Source organism: Lactuca saligna, chromosome 6 (genome assembly GCF_052625555.1).
Source record: "Lactuca saligna cultivar CGN05327 chromosome 6, ASM5262555v1, whole genome shotgun sequence".
Classification (NCBI taxonomy): Eukaryota; Viridiplantae; Streptophyta; class Magnoliopsida; order Asterales; family Asteraceae; genus Lactuca; species Lactuca saligna.
The window spans coordinates 79,812,271-79,838,951 of NC_136422.1; the positions used below are offsets into that span (position 1 = coordinate 79,812,271).

General features: G+C 34.6%; 1 protein-coding gene and 1 long non-coding RNA gene across 4 annotated transcripts; one reads left to right on the plus strand and one right to left on the minus strand.

Annotated features, from left to right (window-relative positions):
- Positions 1–16,811: 16,811 nt before the first annotated feature.
- LOC145000285 (beta-amylase 1) lies at positions 16,812–19,229 on the minus strand. The gene is made up of 4 exons (XM_078959487.1): positions 18,446–19,229; positions 18,065–18,275; positions 17,827–17,937; positions 16,812–17,738 (listed from the first exon to the last, which is right to left on the minus strand). Exons 1-4 carry the CDS (start codon positions 19,048–19,050, stop codon positions 16,947–16,949), a joined length of 1,719 nt encoding a protein of 572 aa, XP_078815613.1. The 5' UTR covers positions 19,051–19,229; the 3' UTR covers positions 16,812–16,946.
- A 3,105-nt stretch (positions 19,230–22,334) lies between these two features.
- On the plus strand, positions 22,335–24,978 carry LOC145003257 (uncharacterized). Of its 3 annotated transcripts, none has more exons than XR_013661900.1 (5): positions 22,335–23,095; positions 23,191–23,223; positions 23,335–23,413; positions 24,558–24,654; positions 24,734–24,978. It is a non-coding gene; the product is annotated as an uncharacterized LOC145003257 (long non-coding RNA). The 3 variants fall into 3 exon arrangements; XR_013661899.1 differs by having other exon boundaries at positions 22,336–22,807; XR_013661901.1 differs by having other exon boundaries at positions 22,336–22,739.
- The last annotated feature ends 1,703 nt before the right edge of the window (positions 24,979–26,681 follow it).

Below are 26,681 nucleotides of genomic sequence, written 5' to 3' on the forward strand. Positions count from 1 at the left end.
CTTTCGAAAGAAGACATACTGTTGGTTTGCCTACAATTGGATTGATATCCAGAGTGAACATGACACCTTTTATTTTAGATTTCAGTAATATTTCTTTTGTGTTAACATTCGAAATAACACTTCCTTTTTCGTTAAAGAGAACTTGATTGTCAGTGCCTACCACAAGTTGAGAAACACTAATCAAGTTATGTTGAAGACCTTCAGCATATGTAACACGATTCACTGTGAATTGTCCATTTGTGATTTTCCCATATCTCTTGACTTGACACTTTTGATTGTTCCCAAACTTTACTACTCCAACATTTTTGAGACTTCAAAAATCTCTTAAATTCTCCTTCTTACTAGTCATGTGACGAGAGCAACCACTATCAATGTACCACTTGTTAGCATATTGCTCGTCACATAATACCTACAATTAATGGAAAAATTTAGGTACCCAAGGCTTTTTGGGTCCTTGGAAATTATATTTCAATTTCGAATGAAATGAAGAACTTTTAACCCAATCACAAACTTTAGTTTTGAGACTATCAATTAAGTTTACTTCATCATTTAAAGGAACTAAAACATAAGTGTTTGATAGTTTCGAATGTTCTCTGACATTACCCTTCGCTTTTTGAATTTGTGACTGAACTGACTTTGCTTTTGTGATTGGTCTCCAAGCTTTGACCGAGATATTCGAATCCTTAGATGATGAGCTACCATTGGAAGAAGTATTGACATATATTTCGTATGCTTCATGAATTTGCTCTTTTGAATATTTATTCGACTAATACATTTTTCCTTTTCCTTCAAACCAATGATCAATGTTCTTTCTTGAAGTCATTCCTTTTTCCCGAGACGTCCTCATAGTTTCTTTCTTTATGTAATTAGGAAAATTTGGCTTTTGAGGTACAAAATCAACTTTGGGTTTTGTAACATAAGAGTAAGCATAGGATGAATCAACACCTTTTGGATTTTTTTTTTTTGATTTGAGTTAGATCTTTTTGAAAAATCTCTTGATTTGTTCGTTTCGTTAACTTTCAAAAACCTTGGTTGCTTATTTACTTCAGACCTTGTTTTTTTTTTTTGAAAAATAAGCATTTTTAGTTTTGAAAACATTTTTGGTTGATTATAATTCAGACATCTTTTGAGACTCAATATTTTGCCAAAACATTTTCTTTCTTGCTTGTCTTTTTGAAATGTTGTTTTCCTTCGAAAATTTATCAATTTGATCTTTAAATTCCATAGAGTTTAATTTGACAACTTTTTCTTTTTCCTTTTCAACACGTATTATTTTATCTTTTTCAACTTTTGATTTTTCAACCCATTGTTTTTGTGGTTTTTGTCTTTGAAAAACATATGAATTCTTTGTTAAGTTGTTTTCAACTGTACTTTGATTTGCGAAAAAACCTTCCTCAGTTGTTTTTGAACTATCCTCCTCAACCATCTTCTTTAACTCTAGTTTAATATTCTCAACATTACCTTTAGTTACAAAAACTCGATTTGGAAAAATGACATCATTTGTGCATTTGAAATTTGGATAAAGCACCGTGTTAGTTTCAAGATAATGTTCGCCTTTTTCATTCATTACTTTTTCGAACTTTTGTGTATCACCAAACACTTGATCAACAACTATTCGTGGAATTTCTTCTTCCTTTGAGGATGACTTTTCTTTCGAAACTTTCTCAACCTCTTCATCATCACTATCATCAGTTTGGTAATCTTTGAGATCCACGAAGTTTATTTTACTAACTTTCGAAGTTGAGGGTATATCAGTTTCATTCTCAACCATCAAATCCTTAACTTTTTCTTTCCCTTTAGAATTCGAAGCAATATTAACAATAGAAAATTGAGAACAATCAACATCTTCAAGCTCACTAATTTCACTTATATTGTCAGAATTATCTTCAATATCAGCAAAATTAGATTGAGAATCAGATGTTGAATTCTCAGTCTTTTTCAAAATGTGAATTTGTTCAGATTTAGTAGTATCATTTACAATGTTAACTAAATCATCTGAATCAAGACATTCATCAACTTTGACTATTCCATATCTATACTTATCATTCGGAATTTTGTTAAAGTCAGCTATTTCCTTTTCACAGTCATATGAAATGTTATCTACCTTAGCTCTTTCATAAGCTTAAAATGATAACAATTTTCTATGTTGTTCTTTACTGATTTCGCATGAATGATGAAATTCAGTTATTTTTCCATACAACCTTTTAGCAGTATTACAGTAAATGTTCCTCTGTGCTAATAACAATTTATTATCACTAGACAAATTGTTTCTATCAACCATGATATTAGTTATTTGAAGTTCTAAACAATCTATCTTAGTGATTTTCGAATCTAATTTCCTCTGTGTCTCTATCAACTGAATAGACAACTTCTTAGCCTCATTGCTAGAAGATACCACAATTGAATCAAAATAAGTAACAGTTTCATCAACGGATACTAATTCAGAATTATAAGCATGTACTAGAATATTGAAAGATTCAAGAATATTTCGTACCTTTGTGGTCATTGGAGATTTGTCAGCTGCTTTTGATACGAAGCATCTCCCATGCACTTCGTATGCCTCCTCCTCAGATTCCTCCTCTATTTTTGCAAATATTGCTTTATGGGTTGGATTTCGCATTTCCTCATCATCTGATCCAGATGACCAGATTTGATAAGTACTTTCTTCATCCTCATTTGCACCCTTTGCAATTAGAGACAAATTTTTGGCTTTCGCACGAACCATCTCCAACTTCTTAGCATAGTACGCCTCATCCTTGACTTTATTCTTTCTTTCATCCTTCTTTCGAAGCATGTAGTCATTAGCAAGATGATTGGCACCATTGCAATAATGACAATCAATCCCAACATCTCCCTTTAACTTCTTTTTCAGTCTTTCCCTCAACAGGCTTCGTATCTTTTCATCTCTTCCTTCTTTTTCTCTTCCCCTGCACTTTTAGATAGAAAGTTCCCTTTTGTCTCAGATGACTTTACCTTCGAATTGAAAGGCTTTTTGAAGAACTTTTTCACACGATTGTTTGAATAAAAAGCAATCGCCTCATCATCTGAGTTCATGATGAACTCTTCATCTTCATCAGAAGCATCTTTCTCAGCATCCCTTTCAAAGATCTTCGAAACCAAAGCTAGTGGACCTCCCAAAATAGCCTTCGATTCTTTAGCTATTTCGATCACTTCGCTTTCATGAGTCTTCAGTTGATTGTACAAATCATTCAAGGTTGACGAATCAAAGCTCTGTTGATTCATAATCATCATGCTCACACTACGCCACTCTTTACGAAGTCCCATAAGAAAATTTTGATTGAAATCCATGGCAGATATGGTGATTCTATATCGATTGCATCGATAGATCAATTCATTAAAACGATCGTAATAAACTTCAATAGTTTCACCATCTTTTTGTCTGAAGTCCTTCAGTTCCACTAAGCATTGTTTCACAGAGTTAACTTTTGTCTTCTCACTTCCCTGAAAATTTTCCTTGAGATTGTTCCAGATTTCCTTTTTAGTTGTACAACTCCTCACATAGTTGTAAACAACTGGAGGCAAAGCTCCTCTTAGCTCTCTTACACACTTCTTCTCCAGCTTTTTCAGACGATCAAATTGATTCTCCACTTCAGAATTTCAAGAGGAAGAACCAATTGGTTGAACATGATCAACCCAGTGATCATAATACTCAGGGATGAGCATAGGAATTTTGGTGGATGATCCAAGGAGATGAGAAAATAAAGTCATGGAATTCAGATTGAAGGAAGCCATTGATGTACTGAATAAATCCTTGAGAATTTTTGAAGAAACTATGAGAATTTGACAACAAACTATATGATTCAAATCAAAATCACTCTTAGAACACTCGATTCAATGAATAAAGTACAGAATCAAATCACAGACTTAGATCTAAACAATTTTTCACTTTAAAAAAAGTGCAAAAACTTTTGAATCAAAAAGTTTATTCAAAAACCTTTTGAACAATGTGAAAATTAGATCATAGATATGATTCCTGCTCTGATACCAATTGACGAGACAAAGAATCAAGTGTTGATTGAATTAGAATGCAAATTCAAAGTAAGATTGAAGGATTTGAACACCGATGTAAATATGATTTGTTTGGCTCTATTACGCTTTATCAGATTTACAGAGTACAAATGAAAGTTCTGTAAAGACTTCGTTACTAAGACACTAGTAACTACTCCTATTTATAGGAGATGAAAGTGTACAAAAAATATACTAAGGACTAAACATGATGCTTCGAATATTATGCCCTAGTAAAATACATTACAAAAATGTTTGAAGATACTAATGACAGATTTCGACTCATTACAACATTTTGACTCTAACACCAAGACTAAGGCCCAAACTCAAAATCTAAAAGGCCCAAAACCAAATAATCATGTAAGGCCCATACTTGGCTCAATTTTCAATATTGGGCCCAAACCCCTTACATGGGCCTTAACTGTGACAATCGTCAATCTTGAGTCAAGTCAAGTCATCAAGTCAAGACCGGTCAACTCGATTAAACCTTGTGTATTAGGGTTTGTGTTATGTTCATACTGTATAACTTGCTATATTAATGGGAAAACATCACTTGAGAAAAGTCTTGTGTTAAAAATTTCCTAAACCCTAGTTCTAATCAATGAACTAGACCGATAAAACAATGTTGCATACTCATCGGGAATGTGTAAGATCCTTAAACAAGGCTTAATAGGGTTCACGAACCATGCATTTCGATGCCGGACACTCACAACTATCCCACATGGAACCTCTCTCAATCTTTTCCACACTATCTCTCTCTATGTCAAACCTCTCCCAAATCTCTCCAAGTATGCGAAATCTCTCTCAAATATCTCTCTGTATTAGAAATCTCTCCAAGAATGCCAAATCTCTCCCAAATCCCTCTAAGTATGTGAAAACTCTCGCAAATATCTCTTTGTATGAGAAATCTCTCCAAGAATGTCAAATCTCTCCCAAATCTCTCCAAGTATGCGAAATCTCTCTCAAATATCTCTCTGTATTAGAAATCTCTCCAAGAATGTCAAATCTCTCCCAAATCCCTCTAAGTATGTGAAAACTCTCGCAAATATCTCTTTGTATGAGAAATCTCTCCAAGAATGTCAAATCTCTCCCAAATCTCTCCAAGTGTGAGAAATCTCTCCCGAATCTCTCTCAAATAGTTCCCGTAACTTTTTAGAATCATCTGGGTCATTCCGACGCTTAACCGTGTCAAAAACAGCTTAAAACGGGGTAAAAACGAGAAAAATAGACATTAGGAACCGAAACCTCTCGAGAAGAGAGAAGCTTCTTAGGACCCGAAGGTCCTCTTAGGGACTGAGAGCAAGGAGGAACCGAACCCTCCTGAGCCAAACCGAACCCGAAGGTACTGTTCACCACTAACCGAAACCTAACCCTGCTCAAGAGGAACCGAACCAAAGGTACTGTTCACTAACCGAACCGAACGTACTGTTCACTACAGTCCGTTCGGTTCTGACATTCTCGCCTCTTATTCCCGAACCGAACCCCACCCTCGCTACTGACCCTTCGGACCGGACCCTCGCCCTTCACTTCTCGCGTCTGACTCGCACCTTTCGCTTCCGACTCCAACCTCAGCATGGACCGAGCCTCGGCCTAGGACCGAGAGGTCTCGCTGGGAACTCATTTTCTTCCCGGTTTTCGCATAGTTTTGCATTTAAGGCCCGTTTTTAATTATTTTAATGCGGGATTTTCACCCAAAATCATATTTTAACATAATAAACCCTAAATGTTCTCAATATAATCATTTTTTTCATAAAAATCCTTATTTAAATAATAAGAACAAGTGGGTAAAGTACAAAGAGGTGGAGTGTTGACTTTGCTTTACTTTATGACACAAGAAACCACTCCCACACCCACTCTATGACCAGCCACACCTCCCCACCTTACCTAGGTCACATCAATGTCCTTTCCACTCAATCATCACTCCTCCCCACGTTTTTGGAGAGCTGAATATTCACCCTCTCTCCTCATTTCCCTCATTTCCTCTCTTTTCACCAAAAAGAGCAAACTCTTTTCTCTCTCAATTTCCCTCTCTAGAACTCGAGATTTGAGGGCTGATCTTTGGATTTTCCTCCACATTTGGTAAGAATGATCCATTCTCTTTATGATTATCTCAATTATTTCCACTCGAATCATGGATATCTTAGACAAACTCTCTCATAATTGTGTTAGATCTTCGAATCTTCAAGTGATTCTTCAAGTGTTCTTGGGTTGAACACTTATCTTCTTCAACACTTACCTACTGAAATCACTTAAGGTGAGTTCATACCCCTACATTTTCATGTTTTCTCAAGTTTTCAGGGGGGTAATACAAGATAAAACACTAAGAACATAATTAAATTTTTCTAACAGCCTTCATCAGAAAAGTTCAACTCCATTCACGGATTGTTTTGGGCATCTTAAACATTTTTGTTTTCAAAACTGTACAAGGTGCAAATAGTTCAAGTTTGTAGCTTTAAAATTACTACTTGCACATCTCCATATGATTTTTCTACAATTTATGGTGATTTTTACAAAACTGCCTATCATTTCAAACAACAATCCGGACCAGTCTGTGATTATGGACATTTTCACCCAAGTTGGAGGTCATTAAAAATCGTGATAAAAATTATGAGTAAACTAGACACATTTTGTGAACTCTCAGAATTTACGGATCTAGTTTTCGACTTCGTATGATTTTTCTATGATTTTTCCAAAACTGGGCAGAATTGCTAAAGTTAGCCAACAGCATGTAAATATCATAACACTTTGTAATATGTTGAGCAAAGTGTATAATCATAAGTTCTAATATTTGAATGTGTTTCCTTGTTAGTTTATCATTGTGAACTGAAACTAAGTCATTCATATTAAATATTATTCATTCATTTAGAACACGTATTATGTAACTATAAAAAGTATAGTTGGATAAATTCACAACACTAATACATTTCCATAAAAAGAATTCATACATATTACATACATTTTAGATAAACTATAATAGGTATAGTTTATGATACATCACTCAACACACTCGTACCAAAAGGGTACATTCATACAAGAAAGATTTATATCCACACACATTTCACGTAAACTTGTTAACCTATGTTGTGAGACTCTCTCTCCCCGTACGTCCGAGTGCGGGATATAATTCCTGGTATTTATAATCAAAATCTCCTTGAGGGAGAACGTGATACTTGTATATAGATCTATATTGGGTTTGACACCCCACACCTTGCTGCTAGCTACAGTGGGACCTGCAGGTCTACGGGTGACAAATGTCATTTCATTTTCGCGACGCCTGAGAAACGTTGTGGCAGGTTCACATAGTCACAGTATGATTATAGCGACTCACCTAGGGAGATAACAATTCATAAAGTTTACGGGGTTTCATAAAACCGAAGTAGGTTTTAGGTTGATAAAGAAATTTACTTTCCATATCATTTTAAACTCACGACATTTCTACTAAGAAATGATGATTTCTTATACATTTTAGTCTTTGGTTATAAGGCTACATTTTTCGGATTTCAAGGAAAATATCGGATTTTTCTGACACAAACGCGACATTTACATGTGATAGACTTCTACTAAGTTTATTAATAAAAGCTTATGAACTCACCAACCTTTGTGTTGACCCTTTTCAAACAACTCGTATTCTCAGGAAAACACTAAACAGGTAATCAAGTGCTTTTGAGGATGGGACGTTAAGACGTCAAACTTTTCATATTTTGTCAACATATTGTAATTGATTTTGAAACATGTAATTCATACAAGTGATGTAACTTTTTCAATTATATATATGTTGGTTGTGTTTGCTTAAATTACTATTGAAATTGTGGTTATGATACTATACATGAAGTCCTCCACCCCCGGACGTTTCCGCCATCCTTGGTTTGGGGGTGTGACATTAACCTAAAGCCCAAACATTTTCCTAGTCCAAAAACTCCTCTTCTTAGACGAACCAACAAGAACCCAAACTCCCTAACCAAAAAGGAAGGTCCAAACCAAAGCCCAAAATAAACAATCCCTTCTGAGTATGCGGGCGTACTCAGTTGTACGCTAAGCGTACATGCTTTTTAGCTGTTACGTCGTGCGTACAGATTGGTACGCCCAACATACTCCTCCATTAAGCTCTTAATGCTTAAGTCCAGAAGTCCAAATCACAGCTCTGATTCCTAATAAGTGTCTATAACCATAAAGTCACTGACTTGGTGACTTTGCATGCCCTAAAAAGACCTAACTTCAAAATATAACACCCTATTATCAACAAATGGACAAAAACTCTTGCATAGATGAATCTAAACCCTAAAGGTGACAACTTTATGCATCTAGAACCTCAGAAACACCAAGAGTGGAAATTCATAGCTCATGGAGTGGCATCAAACCATTAGATCTCATCATTGGGGCCAAAAGATACCAAAACTCATAAATGATAGATCTAGCCACTAATGAGAAAGTTAATAGCTTTGTACCTCAAACAAGCAGAAAATGAAGCATACAATCAAGATCCACTAGCTCTTCCTTGATCCACACCATGCTCCAAGCTTCTTCTTCTTGATATGGATGAAAACACACCAAATGGACAAAATGAGCTCAAAAACACAATGAGGGGATTAGGGTTTCAAATATGAGGCTTAAGGGTTAGAGGAGGCTGAGAAATGAGGGTTTCTTAAGCGATAAGGATGAATATATAGTGTCTAACCCTGAAATTAGGGTTTTCAATATATGCCATGTGCGCCCCACACATGCATGCATACGCCCCGCGTATGTGTCCGGATGCTCGCCAAACTCTCGAATGAGTACACTAAGCATACCATATGGTACGCCCGCGTACTCGCTTTGCAACTTATACGCAAAGCGTACCATGTGGTACCCCCCCCCCCCCCACATACAACATAAGGACCAAATTGCAATTATCAAATATACAAGGGGTCAGAATAAAAATACAAGGATTTCAAGTGTTACAATTATCCCTCACTTGAGTCAGATTTAATCCTCGGAGTCCGATGCCCTGAACAATTTTAGATAGTGCTCTCTCATCTCATCTTCAGGCCCCCAAGTCAACTCTGATCCCTTGCGGTGCTGCCACTGCACCTTCACCAGCTCAACTACCTTGTTCCTCAAGGTTTTTTGTCTTTCGATCCAAGATCACCACCAGTCTCTCAATATAATTCAGACGATCATCCACCTAAATATCCTCCAATGGTACCACTAGGGAATCATCCACTAAACACTTATGTAGCTAAGAGACATGAAACATGCTATGAATCCGACTGAGCTCATCTGGAAGATCCATGTGATAAGCAACCCGACCCACCTAAGCATAAATCCTAAACTGACCAATACACCTGGGGCCCAGCTTGCCCCGCTTCCTGAATCGGATGACACCTTTCCAAGGTGACACCTTCAGGAGAACCATATCTCCTACCTGGAACTCTAAGTTTGACTGATGGCTGTCAGCATAACTCTTTTGCCGACTCTGAGCTGTCTGGAGCCTGCTCTGAACCTGATGAATTAGCTCAGTGGTCTTGAGTACCACCTCGGTACTCCCTATAACCCACTGACCGACCATTCCCCAACAAATTAGGATACTACATTTCCTCCCTTACAACATCTCAAAAGGAGGTCGATCAATGCTAACATGATAACTGTTGCTATACGAAAATTCAGCTAACGGAAGATATGTATCCCAACTCCCTCCAAAATTTTACACACACACACACACAACATATCCTTAAGAGTCTGGATAGTCCGTTGGCTTTGACCATCGGTTTGCGGATGAAAAGTTGTACTGAAATGAAGATGAATGCCCAACTCATCATGAAACCTCTTCCAAATCTGGAAGTAAAATGAACATCCCTGTCCGAAACCACTGATACCAGAACCCCATGATGTGCAACAACCTCCCTGATATAAACCTCGACCAACTTCTCTGCAGAAATACTCTCTTGAACCAGAATAAATGTGCGCTCTTGGTCAAATGATCCATGATGACCCAAATCGAATCCACTCCGCGTCCAGTCTTGGGAAGCTTCATGATAAAATTCGTAGTGATGTCCTCCTATTTTCATATAGGAATCTCCAATGTCTGCATCTTGCCGTGAGGACACTGATGCTCGGCCTTGACTTTCCTGCAAGTTAAGCACTGCTGTACATACTATGCCACATCCTACTTCATGCAGGGACACCAATAATCAAGACAAAGATTCCTATATATCTTCGTCGCCCCGTGATGAATGGAGAACCTCGACTTGTAAGTTCTCTTCCATCAGAATCTGATGTACACCGCCCCAATACGGAACCCAGACCCGATGGTGTAAAGTCAACAATCCACATCTATCATAATCAAAGGGAGCCGCCTGACCCATAATGTATTCTCTCTTCCGGTGCTCCTAATTCATAGCCTCGATCTGAGCCTCACGAATCCTCTCCAACAATGGAGTAATCACGGTTATCTTCAAACATATATCTTTGATCGGAGCCGCATGCAGCTGAGAGCATCGGCCACCATATTGGCCTTCCTAGGATGATAAAGGATCTTGCACTCATAATCCTTCACCACATCCAACCATTGACACTGCCTCATATTCAGATTTGGATGATCCATCAGGCACCTCAGGCTCTTGTGATCCATGTAGATATTAAAATGGACCCCATAAAGGTAATGTCACCAAATCATGAGGGCAAAAACCACAGACCCTAACTCTAAATCATGCGTTAGATAATTTGCCTCATGAGGGTTCAGGTGCCTCAAATCATAAGCGATTACGCGACCCCTCTGTGTCATTATTTCCCCCCAAACTGGAGATTAAAGCATCACAATAAACCATAAAATCACAACAATCTATGGTAGGGTCAGAATCGGTGGTTCACACAACTGCTGTCTTAGAGTCTTGAAAGCTGCCTGCTGCTCAGGCCCCCAACGAAAAGTAACCATCTTCTTGGTCAGTCGGGTCTAAGCAACATCAATCTTGGAGAAATCCTCGATGAATTTCTGATAGTAACCAACCAAACCAAGAAAGCTCAAAATCTCATATGGAGACCTCGGAACCTCCCACTGCATCACAGCCTCGACCTTGGCCAGGTCAACCAAAATACCCTTCTGGTTGACAAGGTTTCCCAGAAATCGCACCTCACGCAACCAGAACTCGCACTTAGAGAACTTTGCGAAAAGTATCTCCCTCCTCAATGTCTCTAACACTTCCCTCAAGTGCTCCTCATGCTACTCCCGAGTCTTGGAATAAACCAAGATATCATCAATAAATACTATCATAGACCGATTTAGCATCGGTCTGCACACGCGGTTCATGAGATCCATGAATGCGGCTGGAGCATTGGTGAGCCCAAAAGGCTTCACCACAAATTAACTCATAATGACAATATCAATTCTGAAAAGTTGTCTTCTACACATCCTCATCCCTGACCAACATCTGATGATAACCCGATCACAAATCAATCTTGGAGAACCAAGATACACCCTGAATGTGACAACTGTCAAAATTTGAGTCGGTTCTATACCTGACTAAACTTAGTTACACGTGTAGGAATGACATATGCTAGATTTAGTAGCTAAAGAATACTTCATAACCTACTTAAAGCTTGGAAACAATTAGAAACAAGGGATTATGTACATAGATTACACATTAACATGTGAATTCTACAACTACTTTAACAGTAACAACTATCCAAATTCAGGTCATTCATTGACTCGAGCATCTTTGTACATTCATGTAGACACATCATGCACTTGAGCTAAAAGTAGATATTAGGTCAGAGTCTCATAGAAAGTTAAGTCAAAGTTGAAACAAGGACTAGTATACCTAATTCCTCAATTTCACTTGAATCTCGAAACCACTACATAGAAATGCCAATAAACCAATAAAAATAAATTGCAAATATTATTTCTAACTTGAATAAGAGTTACGAAACTCTAAAATAGTTTGAAGTCTCAAAATTGAATTAAGTTTGATATCCAAAGATTTACAAACTCCTTAAAACCCTAAAAGTCATAAAAACTTAAATTTATGAAGTTTTATAATAAAATCCCATAAAACTTTTTATAAACACTATAATATCAAATTAATATATTTAAAATGTGGAAATAAAATCAAGGAAATTAATTTAATTCATTAACATTAACTTTACATTTATAAGCTAAAAATCCAAGATTTACGAACAAAATTTATATAAAATACACAATTTATATAAATTGAAAGAAATTTTATAAATATTAAGGATTAATAAAAAAATAAATAAAATAAAATCTCCTCTCTCCAGTCAAAAATCGGCCTTATCCCTCCCAAGAACATTCTTCCCCAAAACTCAATCATTTCACTCTTCTTTCTAAAGGAAATATGATGTTAGGAGCAACATTTGTGGGATAGATTTTTTTTCATTCATTATTCATATTTAACAAACACATCTCTATATTTTGGTGATAAAAATTTAGTGGAGAGAAACCCAAAAGAGAAGACGAAAGAGATTGTGTATCTAGAGAGATGAAATCTTTCTTTTCTCTCTTTTCTTCTTTCTACCCCCCATTCTTTAGCTCTATGAATTAGCTTCAAAACCTACGAAATTTATAGCAAATATCCCTCATTTTACTCAAGTACCTTCATCATTTGAATTTCATCTTCAAGGTGAAATCAATTTCCTTACATTTTGTTCACTTTTCTTTAAAAAATATCAAGTTTTCTTGCATTTTCTCCTTTTTCTACACCATTATTTATGAAGATTCATATGCATGTTCATGCATGTCGAATTTAATGATGGTGGTGGTAGGATTTCACCCAAAAACAACATACATGTTGTTAGAAGGTGAAATCCAATGATCCAAACCTAAATCAAATTCATCAACTTGAGTTTTACAAGTTTTAAAGATACAAAATCACATGAATTCAATTTTTTTATTTAGAAACATCATTTTGAACAAAATAAGTGCATTCATGGTCTTTAAATCATAATGCATGTGATGAACATCAAGCTTAAAGGCTTGATGATCAAAGTACATTGTTAAGAATGCTTAAAAATGATTTTTTTTCACAAATGAATATCTAAAACTTCTTTTATGCTCAAATACGATTTTTCCCAAAATCGAAACAACAAAATAAGATGATCTGGAAATTTTAAGAAAATAACTCGTTGTTCTCGATTTATTGTAATTTTTGCAAGAAAATAGAGTAATAATTCATATAAAATGCTTTTTATTGTCAATAACTACTAGTAAAATTTTGATACCACCTATACATCGAGTAAAGATTTTTCATGAATGTTTATGCATTTCTAATGTTGTTTTTTGTTGATTTCGAATTTATTTTTGTTGAAGAGAAATAAATAGTAAAATATAGTTATAAATGTCCAAAGCTATATTTCATAATTTTCACATATTTTGGACGTCATAAAAACTACATGCAAAAATTTATAATTTTTCCATGAAAATTTCTTATTTTTCCCAATTTAATGAATGTTTAATGGATTAAATTAATGAAAAATAGCTGCACTTATCCAAATATTATTAAACTTCATAAAAATATCTTATACTACATATTAATCATAAATAAAAAAATTGGTGAACTGTTTAGTAATTTTTCATAAATATCTTATACTACATATTAATCATAAAAATATCTTATACTTACTGGTTAGTAATTTTTCATGAATTAATGCCTATTTATGAGAATAAATAAATGGAAAATAATTGAACTATTCTAAAAATCACAATAAATCATTATAAAATTGTGTATTACATTTTAAATACAAATAAAATTTTGGGAAATTTTCTAAATTGTTTATTATTTATTTATATTTTTGCCAGAATAAATACTAATAAATCATGAAATTGGGTTAACGGCTTTAAAAACTAATTTTAAATTTTTTTTCCATTTTATATACATTGTATATAAGTTGTAAAAAAATATTGGAAATTTATATTAAAATGTTGCTATTTTTCTTGAATTTGTGAGGATTCAAGTGGTTAAATAAATGAAAAATATCTATACATATCTAAAAGTCATGGAAAATTTTTTAGAGGTCATTGACTTTCAGTTGGAACACAAATAAAAAGTTTGGTGATTTTTAATTACTTTTTGATATTTAATTAAAATTTCTTGGTGAAAAAGACATTTAAAACTTTAAACCGATTTTTATTGATCAAAATTGGTATTTAATTATTTTCTCAATTGAGGAACACTATGAAGCAATAACACAAAAATAATTTTTCATGATCATTTATTATTTTCCCTAAATTCTATGATGTTTTTTAGGAATTAAATTGGTGAAAAATAGTTAGACAAATTAAAAATTCAAGAAAATTTATTTTAATGTATTTGACTTCAGTTAAAACTGAAATATAAAGTTCTGACATTTTCATGACTTGTTTGATTTAGTTTTGAATATTTTACCATTTGAAACACCTTCCAAAATGTTATAGTTACACTTCAATTGACATTGCCAAAAATGAGATTTTTCACTTAAATTTGTTATTTAATAAATTCATCCATGGAAATCTAAATTTACAGAAAAATATTTGTAGCTAATACAAAACCTAATTTTGACACAAAATTGGTGTAATTCTATTGTATAAATTAAGTATACTAGTGTTACATTTTCAACTAGAGACTTACTAGGGTGTAAACTTATCATAGGGAATCAGTAGTAGGACGCGAGGGAAGTTAGCTCAAGGCATCACAAATACCTTCACGCATCATTGTGAGTATTCGCGCCTCCCCTTTTTTTCGGTTTTTAAATGTTTTGGGCGGAAAAGCATGTTGTTTACTCAATTATGTTCGTTGTACTTATTTTCAATCGTTTACTCAATTATGTTTGTTGTACTTATTTTAAATTGTATCAAAAGTGATTTGCTATATATGTGTATGCTATTGTTAATTCATGAGGCCTTATTGCAGTTAAGTCACTTGTATCAGTTCACATAACTCATTAACTCATTTGAGCTCATGGTCATTATGGATAGCGCTATTAGAAACTAGACAACTCCTCACTCACACGATTCGCTTGAGTGCATTTTACCATTTTTTTTCCCTATGTTAGTGATAGACATAGAAGATGACACCCTCAGTCATTAGGCTTGGATTGTGAACTTATGGTGTAATTATTATGCACATATGAACCTTGGTTTTTCAGATAATTGACCATTGGTTTGACCCTTATCCATATATCCATTGTTATGACAGTTTTTATGGTTGTATGACAATTTAAAATTGTCATATGACAGTTTTCAGATAAAGATCTTAAAGTTGGTTTTGGTCTCACTTCTAGTACATACGAAAATATCATCATACATTCTCTGTTCTTGTTTCTCTGAGTCTTATCCAATTGAGGATTTGAGAGTACCACAAAAATACTTCGATTTGAAAGTGATAATCACAATTCTCAGAATTTCCAAGCCTTTCTATACCCAAATTTCTAACAAAAATGAAGATGAATGTTCTTTTCAAATGATATGAATTTATGGCTCAAGGCTGTCAAAGCTATTTACAGTTCACATGGGTGTTTAGATGTGTCAAAGCCGACAATTATCGGGACTTAGGCTAGTATTATTCAAGATTATATATGGTTAAATAAAAAAGTATTATTTTGCATTTTTTTTTTTTTTGCAAAAGAGGTTGGGGATTGTGGTAACACCTATTTTTAGGAAGAGGTTTAGCTAGGAAGTGTGGAAGTGAGGAGTAGATTTGACATGCTTTATGTGTTGGAATTGGACAAAGATTTTTCGTGCGAGATAGATTGATGCATAGGAGTTGGAGAAGGTGGATCAGAGGGGATGTTAAACTTAACCAACTAACCGAGTTGTAACCTTTTGTAATTTGGTTGCCAATCTAAATGATGCGGATAATTGATTGTGTATATTGGATAATTATCATTGATTTTCTGTTAATAGCACTCGATATCATATAGATGAGTTTTTTTTTGTTAGAATTTGGAGTTGTCGAGACGAGGTGAATCAAGTAGATACCTATCAAAGGTAATAGTATAGCTTGGAGATTAACTTTGAATAGACTTCTTACTAACTTTGCTTGCTAGAGACATTGATGTTGAGTTTTCTTTGGACTCGTCTTGTCAATGAGCCGAGGAGAATATGGTTCATCTATTTGTCAAGTGTGAAGTGATGATTAATACACTGATTATGATTTTGAGATGATTAAATTTACAAATTGTGGTTTCTAATTTTTCAGATTTGATTGTTTTGGTGGATGGTTTGTCGATATTTAAATGAAAAAGAAAAATAGTGGAGGCCAGTCTTCTCCTCGATATGGATGCTTTGGTGGTATCGAAACGACATATTTGATCATAATTCTTTCTGAATAACTATTGATTGTTCCTATCAATGAGTTAGTAAGCAATAAGCATGAATTGTTTAGAAATAAGTTAGATTAAAACATGAAAACCCCCAATATCTGTTTATTTATTTATTTTTTTGAAAACGATGAATATTTATTTATTTATTTATTTTTGAAAACGATGAATATATTATAAAAGAAGCCGCATATAGCAAGTACAAGTACAAGGATTTGAGAGGAGAATGGTGAAACTATCCGCTCTTCACCGTTACATATGTTACCATTCAACAAGACTTTACGTTCTCCTCCGCTTTTGAATTTTTCTCTTGCTCTTTGTTCAGAGTTTATTTATTTATTTATTTTTACTTTTTTATTTGTTTTTTATTTAATCGTTCGGCCGTTAAAAAAATTTAAGAATCTCATGGTTTTGGGAACGAACTGATTCCTTCTGCATCTACGAGGCTCTTGATTTTAATTATATTTGAATGTTTTGGATATTTGCCATGTGACAGACACTGAAACACAAAAGAAAACGTATATGGCTTGTATAAAAACCCACCATTTATTTTCACTTACTAATTACACATTCCTCTACAACCATAACACCCTACTAACGTAATTTTAAAGATATCAAATCTTTAAAAATCCTTTTTAATGCATAAGAGCAACAGCAGCTTCCTGCACCAATGGCTCCGTCATGTGCACAAAATGCTCCGCCTCCCTCTCAACCTCCTCCCTACACTTGTCAACATCTCTCCCTTCCTTCATCTTCTTCACAAATCCCACAAACTTCCTCCAATTTTCAGGATGAAATAAATCAGGATTCATCCTCAAATACGTAAAAGCACACATCTCATCATTCTCGGACAACGACGCCGCATTCAAGATCTGTTCATGTGCAAACTCATCATATCTAGGCAAAGCATTTTCTCCGGCGAGTTCCACCCCCGCTTCCCTGGTAGCCATAGCCACCTGCTGCACCAACTTTTCCGGCGAACACTGTGCGTCCTGTGGCTGCTCATGGTCACGCATCTCGATGCATGTGAAATTGAAAACCGCGCCATGGCGGCCAAGCATTTTGGCGATCGGGAGGTAGCCGTCTCGGAAACGGGTGTTGTAGTAGCCGGCGGTGAGCTCCGGCGCGTGGGAGCGTGTCCCGTAGTGCCAGTGGATTCCGGCGACTTTGACAGAGATCTTAACACCTAGGTTTTTGAAAATGGAAGTCGCGGAGGAGACTATTCTTTCTCCGTGATCTAGTAGCATTTGGGAGTACCAGGAGAGGAAGAAGTCGCCGTACTCGGAGTTCCAGCCACCGGATTCTTTTTTGAAGAAGTTGGTGTCCTCCGGCCAGTTGTTGTACTCTCCGGCGTCTGTAGGGCCGGTGCCGCCCCATTCTGGCTTACCATAGCTCTCAGCTGCAGCTTTTAAGCTACTCAACATATACTGCAACACAAACGTATTGTGTAATTATGTCAACATCGATGTTATTGATAACGGAAATGGCAGCATGTATATGCATCACTATATGTACCTTGTCGTAACATTGAAAGGCTCCGATTCCCGGGAACCTCCATACCCCGTCTTTCTCCGGGTAAGATGGGTATCGAAGCTCTCCGGCTGGACCCATTCCAACTTGAATTTCCTATACAGATTCCAACATTTGGGTATTACAAAATTTATTTAATAAAATTACTGCCATAAAGTGTTGAGATCACAAAAATCGAAACACCCAGTTGTGAATTGGGATATGAATAGATAAGAAGAATTACCACGATGGTGTCACCAAGAAGATGACTGAATTTGTCTTTGAAAGCGCGCATGTAATCAGAGTAGCACTGAATTGGAGTCCTGCCTTTGAGGCAGGGGATGGTGTCGCAACCAAGGGAAAGATATTCATTGTTTCTTCTTCCCCATTGATCTGTGTACGCAAGATCAGGGTCATTGTTGATCTCCTCTAACACCCACTTTGGAAGAGGAATCCTGAAAAAAATTCATCAATCATCAGTTTACAATTTCAAAACAAGCAAACACGGTTTCCAATTGGCGTTTTGTTTAGATAAGTAATGGTTACTGACGTGAACGTTACTACCACGTGTAGCGTATGAGAAATGAAAGAAAGCAACGAAAGGAAGGAGAGAAAATGGACTTACGTGCAGGAATCACCGACGTTTCCGCCGCATTGATGGAAGGACATGACCGCCTGTACCTTTAGCCCATGCTTTTTGGCCATCTCTAACAGCTCCGCATAACCGCCCCAATTATACTCTCCGGGCGCCTCCCTCTCCACCAATCCCCACCACACATCCATCATTATCCCTTCAACTCCGGCGCTCTTCAACGCCTGTAAACTTGCATTCATCGCCTTCCTCCTATTCACTCCGTTCCCCATCGTAACACTATCTAACGGCATCATTACATAAACCGGAACCCCCTTCCCTTCCTTACCTCCAACGCCACCACTTCGATGCTCTCTCACCACCACCTCCTCTGTCGGAGCTTCCATTAACGCTTGGCACGCCACCGACAGATCCGCTCTCATTCCGCCTCTCACTGGACTCATCGGTGGAGACGGCGATAACCTGTCCATCTCCGCCCCTTGTTTCTGTACCGATACACGGATATTCGCCGGTGGAGATCTCCATACAGCGGACGCACTGACTGCAGTTGTTGTTGACTCTCCTCCCGCCGTGTGACCTGAATCGGTCGCGATTGGAGTCCCAGACAAAGCTCCGATCTGGTTTAAACTCATCGCCATTAAATATATCGTTGAGTTTCCACAATAGTTGCGAAATCAGACTCGAAAATTAAAATCAACCTCCGATTATTTTAAAAGATGTTTATAATTAAACAAGTAAACCTATAATGGCAATAATTTCTCCAAATTGTTACTAGTAAAGAGATTTTTGTGAGAGATTCGATGAAAAGGGGAAGTTCCGGAGTTAAGCGTTATATATAGGGCGACTTCGAGATTCAACAAGGATTACGTGAACAAAGTTTTACGATTAAAAAAAGATAAACAGATAATCTTTGATAAGCCTTTAAGTATGTGACACGTGTAAAGGACAAACACGTGGAAATGTATGGGCCACGGCGGGGGCGACGGCTGTGATGGCCTTATCGACTTTTGGAGTCACGTGGAATGGGCGGTGAGATGTGTTTCACTTGAAAGTTCCATGTGTACGCGCCTTGAATTCACAACAATGTCACGCATCGGGATGGTCGACACGTGGGAGTAAATGAATGGTGGCGATTGAACCAGCAAACTGTAGTCGGCAAATGTATATGTGCAATTTAAAGTATTTTTTTCACAAACTATCATCTTAGAGACGATTTTCTTTGGAAGAAATATAACATATTAAAGGGCATTATAATATTATTATAATTAAATATAAACTGATTTTTTTATTAATTATAGAGAATATATTTTATATTCAATTATAATAATATTTTTCTTAATTAAAGGTTATATATATATATATATATATATATATATATATATATATATATATATATATATATATATATATATATATATATAAAAGCTAGGTTCAAAGCTTTCTAACAGCTATTGTATTTCTAAATATACCAATCAGAAATTAACAAATAATTAAATAATTAATTAATTCAAAAAAGATATTTATGGTTTTTTGCACCTTGCAATTAATAAGGTCATTTAATAAAATCTCTGCAATTAAAGAAACAAAATAAATATCTAATCTCTCTTTTATAAACAACCACATCTATTTTCTCCCCTTATTATCTATTCCCCATCTCTTTATCTAATCGTACCTTTGCATCTTAATAACCTTAGCCAAATTGTAGGCCAAGAGAAGTCTAAAAGTCTCCACTCCTGCCGGCCATCCCATTATTGACTCACGTAAAAAAAAATGCTCCTCAATTATTTCTGGTCTCCAATGATTGAATATATCATTGGTAGATTGATGAATTAGGTTTCATCGGATGGATCTTCAATCGCTGTCCTCTTCTCCACCGGTGACAAATAGCTTGAAGAAAGTCTTAAAAACATGGTGATTTTATTACTTATTTGACTTTCTTTTGCTATTTATATGATGATTTTGAGAAATTGATCTTGGTTTATTGTAACCAATTCATCAATACGACCAAGAACAAGCACATAATCAAAGATGTGTTGAAGCTTTCACCTTTCTTCAAAGCCCAGGAAAGCTTGGGGACGAAAGATTCGCTGCATCTAATGCACAATTGAGTATTTGGAACTATAAATTTGTACATCCGATTCTTTTAATAAGCCATGAATTTCAAAATTCAAGCACTGAATGTTTTCATTAAGTTGCAAACTAATTTTATGTTTACAGTATCCAAATCACTATTTACTTCTTTTTTTTATTTGTTTGTTGTTTTTATTTATTTATCTTAATTTTATAATCTGTGTGTATAAATAATCATGTGGGTTTGGTGTTAAAAGCTTATTGTTAAACAACAAATTTAAATAATATTTATATTCATAAGTTGCACAATAGGTGTTTGTAGAAATGCATAAAAAAGAATTTTGCTTTTGCTTTTTAAATCTGTTTCACTTGCTGGATCTTTTTTTTAAATACTTTGAGCTTTGATTATCTATTATCTATATATGTTGCACGAAAGGTGCTTGTGGAAATACCTAAAAGAGAATTTGGTCATGTGGTATGTATTCTATCTAAACTTTTAGAATGTATATTATTCTAACAGAATGCGATTTCAATCTCCTTATTTGTCAAGATAGGAAAAGTAAAAAACATTGAAAGATAGGAAAATGAAACACATTCTGTTAGAATATGCTATAATTCTAAATTATATAGTTTATATTAAATAAGTAGCACTTGTATTCTATCGGAATTTATTTATATAAATGCATTCCGTTAGAATATCTTTGAGAATGTTTGTTAACAACAAATACATGAACTTCACTAGTAATACTAACGAGTAATGCATGTTATTCTTTCAGAATGGCTTGAAGAAGGAATTCAATATCGATCATATAAGAGAAAGATTTGGAATCGAGTTCAACAACAAGTATATTTTGCAAAGAATTATATTCTTACGATAATACATCATATTTTCGTCATAGTTTGAATCAAGTGGATTATATGGACCATTGATGAAGATCAATTGTATTTGCTCAACAATTGTATATTTAAGAAGGTTATTTCTTAACAATTTTATTCATTGTTGATGATATTCTGTTAGAATATGTATAACTATATTAAATTGTATAAGACTATTAGTTCATAAGAATATATATGATTTTGTATTCAAGTTCAGATGTATATGAAGAATATATGTTGAATTCTTAAATCAGGTTAATTATAAAAAAGATATACATTGGAAATATATTCCGCAAGAATAAATCTAAAATATATTTACTAATTAATGTTTGACATTCTGACAGAATAAAATCAGATTTTTAAATTTGAATTAATTTAAAATATTCAGATTTTTAAAAATAAAGGAATTAATTATCCCAAAAAATCCAAAAATTTCCTTTTTTATTATGGGTTAATTGACTAAAATGTCATTATGCTGGAATTTGTGTGATTATATGGTACATGTTACCCTATTGTGATATCATAGACCCTCAGATCACGACATTTGATTCTATTCCATCCGTTGGTCTAGATTTTTTGCATTCTGGCACACAATAGTTTGTAAAAACAAAATAACTTAATCCACATATATATATATATATATATATATATATATATATATATATATATATATATATATATATATATATATATATATATATATATATATATGACAAATATTAAAAACCTTTAACATAAAAATATATTATTTGATACCACTAAATTATTAATCATTGCTAGCTTAATAAAATTCAATCGTTCCAAAAAAATATATTAATGTATATTTCTATATTGTATATATAGACTCAATTTGGTGAACATGAGTTCTTTTTGGACAACCTTTATTTTTTTTATTTTTTTTTCGCTTTAATTTTTTGGTGGGATTTTTTTTTTCTTTTTTTAATCTTTTTATTCCACCGCCCTCTCTAAATAATAAAATTGGGATCAGTGTCCTCTTCACCCCTTAATTTCAACTTCTTAAACCTTTCACCGTCTCATCTCCTTCTTCTCTACTTTTCTTAATCATCTCAAGCTTTATGGATTCAGGGTACCCGCTGCCGTAGACACGACCGACACCATAGTCTGCACGACCCAACCTGACCTCGCCTCCAGATTTTGATTTCTCTTAATTGATAGCTTCTCCCCCTAACCCGATCAATGTGTCGCTACTGCTGTCGGCACCAAAGCGCAGATGCAGAAGAAGCTAATGGTAGTTAGCAAACTTACCTTCTATGCCATTCATCCTTGGAGTTTAGAGTCGACTGGAGATGCTTATGGAGACCCTCCCACGAGCATTCTTCCTTGATTGCTCTCAGAAGTAACTGATCCTCAATCCTCATCGGTACGTGAAGCATACTATTGAAATCAAAGCTTTGTATAATGCTAAAGTCTTGAAGAGAGCTTCAAAAGGTATTTAACCAGATCACTCGATTACTTCAACTGATCAATCCACTGATCGCAACAAATAGGTCCCTGATTGCTAGATTCTACACTGTTTTTGAACAAAAGTCAAACTACTAAATTTAACATACACTAAACCACATCCAGTACATCGATTTTAAGATGTAATGATTGTTTATGACAATATGTAGTAAGAAATGTGTACGAAATGAGACAATTTACCAGTAATTTCGGTAAATCAATTGAATGAGCTAGGGTTTTATGAGATGGAGATCTTGAAATTGAAGAGACGTAGAGGTTAGACAACTGAACAAGAAATGGATGAAGTTTATACATATCTGTAAACTTATTTTTCCTCACATACTCATTTTGCTATTTATCTAATTACGTAGGGTTATAACGAGGGTACACCACCAAATACCATAGTAAGTTTCACAGCAAGATATAATAATACATTTCTTGCCTTTTTGGGCATACATAATATTGTTTAATTAGTTATTTATGCATTTTAACTTCATACATCTCTCTATTTCCAGGTTTTGATATGTGAATATGTTTTTGGTGGTGGGGAAGGTGATCTAAATGGAGGTGAAGGAAGCCTCATCCTTACTAACGGTATGTTTTCCACAAGTTTATTATATTGTTTAAACTTGCACTTACCGTATTCGATGAAAAGCCTCAATGAGGCACATTATTTTATTTTAGGAAACAAGAACCTTTCAAAAAATTTACAGTTTTTTAGTGGTTCTACTTTAATATTTAAAGAATTAAAATTTTAATATATGTCTCCTGTTTCTTTTACCTACAAGTGCTAATAAAGAGGGATGTGATCTTGTATGGGATGAAGAGTTTACTATCTTCCTTTATGATCATAAGCTTCCAATATAGCTACTAGTAAGATCTTATTGGGCATGGAGTAGTTGTTTATAATGCAAATGAGGAAAAATAATTAAGTTATTAAAGAAAGTCTAGATATTAGAAAATTTTAGAGCATAACAAAATCAGGGTAACATCATAAAGACTATAGATTTTAGACAAATAATTTGAGAATTGTAGTATCTTGATTTTGTTTTCTTACTTAAAAGTTTAAACTGCTCTTATAAGCATGCTGTTGGTTATTGATTTTAGATCAAATTAGGATTTGTATTTTTGGATTAAATTGGTTCTATAAGATAATTATTTTCTTTCTTTATCATATTTGTATTTAGTTAAAATCTAGAGGATGATTCTATTTTGTAAGTCTATAACAGTTAGAAGCCTGAACTCATCTAGCTAAAATATGGAATAATTTATTTATGTATGATAAGATTTTACTCTTTTCGTTTTTATAATATACTCTTATATTAATGTCATTTTGGTAATTTATGTGTTGGAATTGCCCATCTACCCTTAAATACTACTTTTTGGACTATTGTTAATGTTTATTGTGGAACCCTAATAATTGTTTTGGTATTTTATATCTTAAAAACATATTTTGCATAAATTTGTTTATGGAATTGTTTTTGATTTGCATATATGTTGAAGCAGGAACATTGATGAACAATTATGCTAATATTTTTCACCTCTTAACATGCTTGCGAGACGTACATATAAAAATATGATTATATTGACATTTTGTTTTTGAGTTTTTAATGCTATTTCATGTAGTATACATTTAATATATATATATATATATATATATATATATATATATATATATATATATATAATATTAATATTTCATGTTGTTGATCATCCTTATCTTGTGGTGTATTCCAAGATTGTTGTTGCAAGGAGGGAAAATCAGTCAAAACCCTTTGATGAACAAGAACAAGTTTGTGGTTTATGTCATGATCGATGTGGCAGAAGACCCTGTGGTACTACTACTACTACTACTATATTGATTCTTTCTAGCATTTAGGTAAAGTTTGTTGCCTAAATTGAATTATTTTATAGGTGACATCATGTTAACACATGATTAAAGGACCTGAACCGTGTTAGGGAATGAATGTTTTATTGAACATAATACGAAGATGTGATGAAGCCGTACATGGAATCCTTCAGAAGAAACCCAAAAGATACAAGGATGATTTATATTTTTTTTTAGATGAAATGTAACATCTAGATTAACTCAATTGCATAACCAACCCTACAGCGCAGGATTCTTCCCTATTTCATAGTATATTTCAATAATTTATATATGTTTAATCTATAATACAACATAACATTTGATAAATGAAACTAAACTTTAACGAAAATTGATTGAACGAAAACATACATAACCGGTTGCGTAGCATTTGTTAAATGTTAAGACTACAACACAATAAAACAAAATATTTAAATTACCAATTTGTCTTTGAGGTTGTTTCAATATTTTTTGAGTAAATTACATGAATCGTCCCTGGTCCAGGTGGTAAATTGCACGTTCAGTATCTATTTTTGAAAATTAACTTGGATCGTCCCTCATGTATTTAAATACTACCCACCCAGTCCCTATTGTCGTAAGACATTAGTTTTCTCCGTTTGGGTTCCCCACATGCCTTGCACACAGGGGTATTTTCATTATTTCATGTCGTGTGTATATTATCAACTGCGTATGGTGCCATATCCAGTTCACCCAAATATTTCATACCCAGTCTCCGATCAAAACCTTTCTCGTCTGACAAAAACCCTAGTTTTTCGTCAAGAGTGAAGATGAGTAGGTGGTGAATACAACAATAGATGGATGAAATCGATTTGGAAGCAAGTTACAGTAAGGAAAGCCAACCATTTTATGCCCTGTTCTTGTTTATTTTGTCTCTGATTTTGAAAATATTATTGTTTTTTTCTTGTGAAGGTGGGAATCCAACTGTTTTTAGTATACGCTTGCACTATGGGGTGGGGGGGGGGGGGGGGGGGGGAGTTTACCAAATTTCCTGGGAGAAAATACATCAAGGGACAACACAAATTTGTGGACTTGATCAACAGTGATTTGTTCTCTGTTTATGACATTGATGATATGATGGAGGAGTTGGGTTGCGTTGAAGAAGGTAAGGTTATGTATTATCACTTTAAACGACCGTTAGGGGATTTAGATTTTGGGTTGTTTGCATTGGATAGTGATCAAGATTTCAACCACTTAAGGTCCTACGTTGCTTCACATAAGCTTACAGAAGTGTATACAAAATTTTGGCGTACCAACTTGCATACATATGCTATGTCTCCTAACCCTTCAAAACTTAGGATTGAAGAGATTGTTGAACCCCCTTATTGTTCTAGAAGGTTGTGTCTCGAATGGATTGACACAACCACCGTTGAACCCCCTGTTTTAGGACCAAGCATGCAAACCCCTACAATGGAACCTAACATGGAATCCCCTAGTCATATTGATATTGCACATGTTTCACCCCCTAGAATGGAATCCCATATTGAAGTTAAATTTGTGAAAGAACCAAACATGGAACCCCTATTATGGAACCATTTAGTGAAGCCCTAGGTGAATCTAGTGATAGTGAGGGTTGGAGAATCCAGTGATAGTGATGATAGTGATTTCATTGTGGATGAGGATAACTTGTTGGATGATTCTGAGGTGGACATGCATGATTTCTACCTCAACATTGATGATAATTTGGAGTGGATTGGTGATGCTCCTATTACAACAGAGAATGTAGTAATGTCTGATGGGGAGATGGAGGTGATCAACACTGATGTTCTACAATCTGAGTCATCGTCTGATTAAGGGAAAATGAGTAAAAGAAGAAATAAAATTCAGGCTGTTGAAAGAGCATAGATAAATGATATAGCTAAAGTGAGTGACCCTTTTTCTACATACTTCAAACATTCTCAAGTTCTCAGGAAGCAAAAGACATAATTTACTTGCATGTAATAGAGACAAGAAGAGAATTAGATATTGTCAAGAATGATA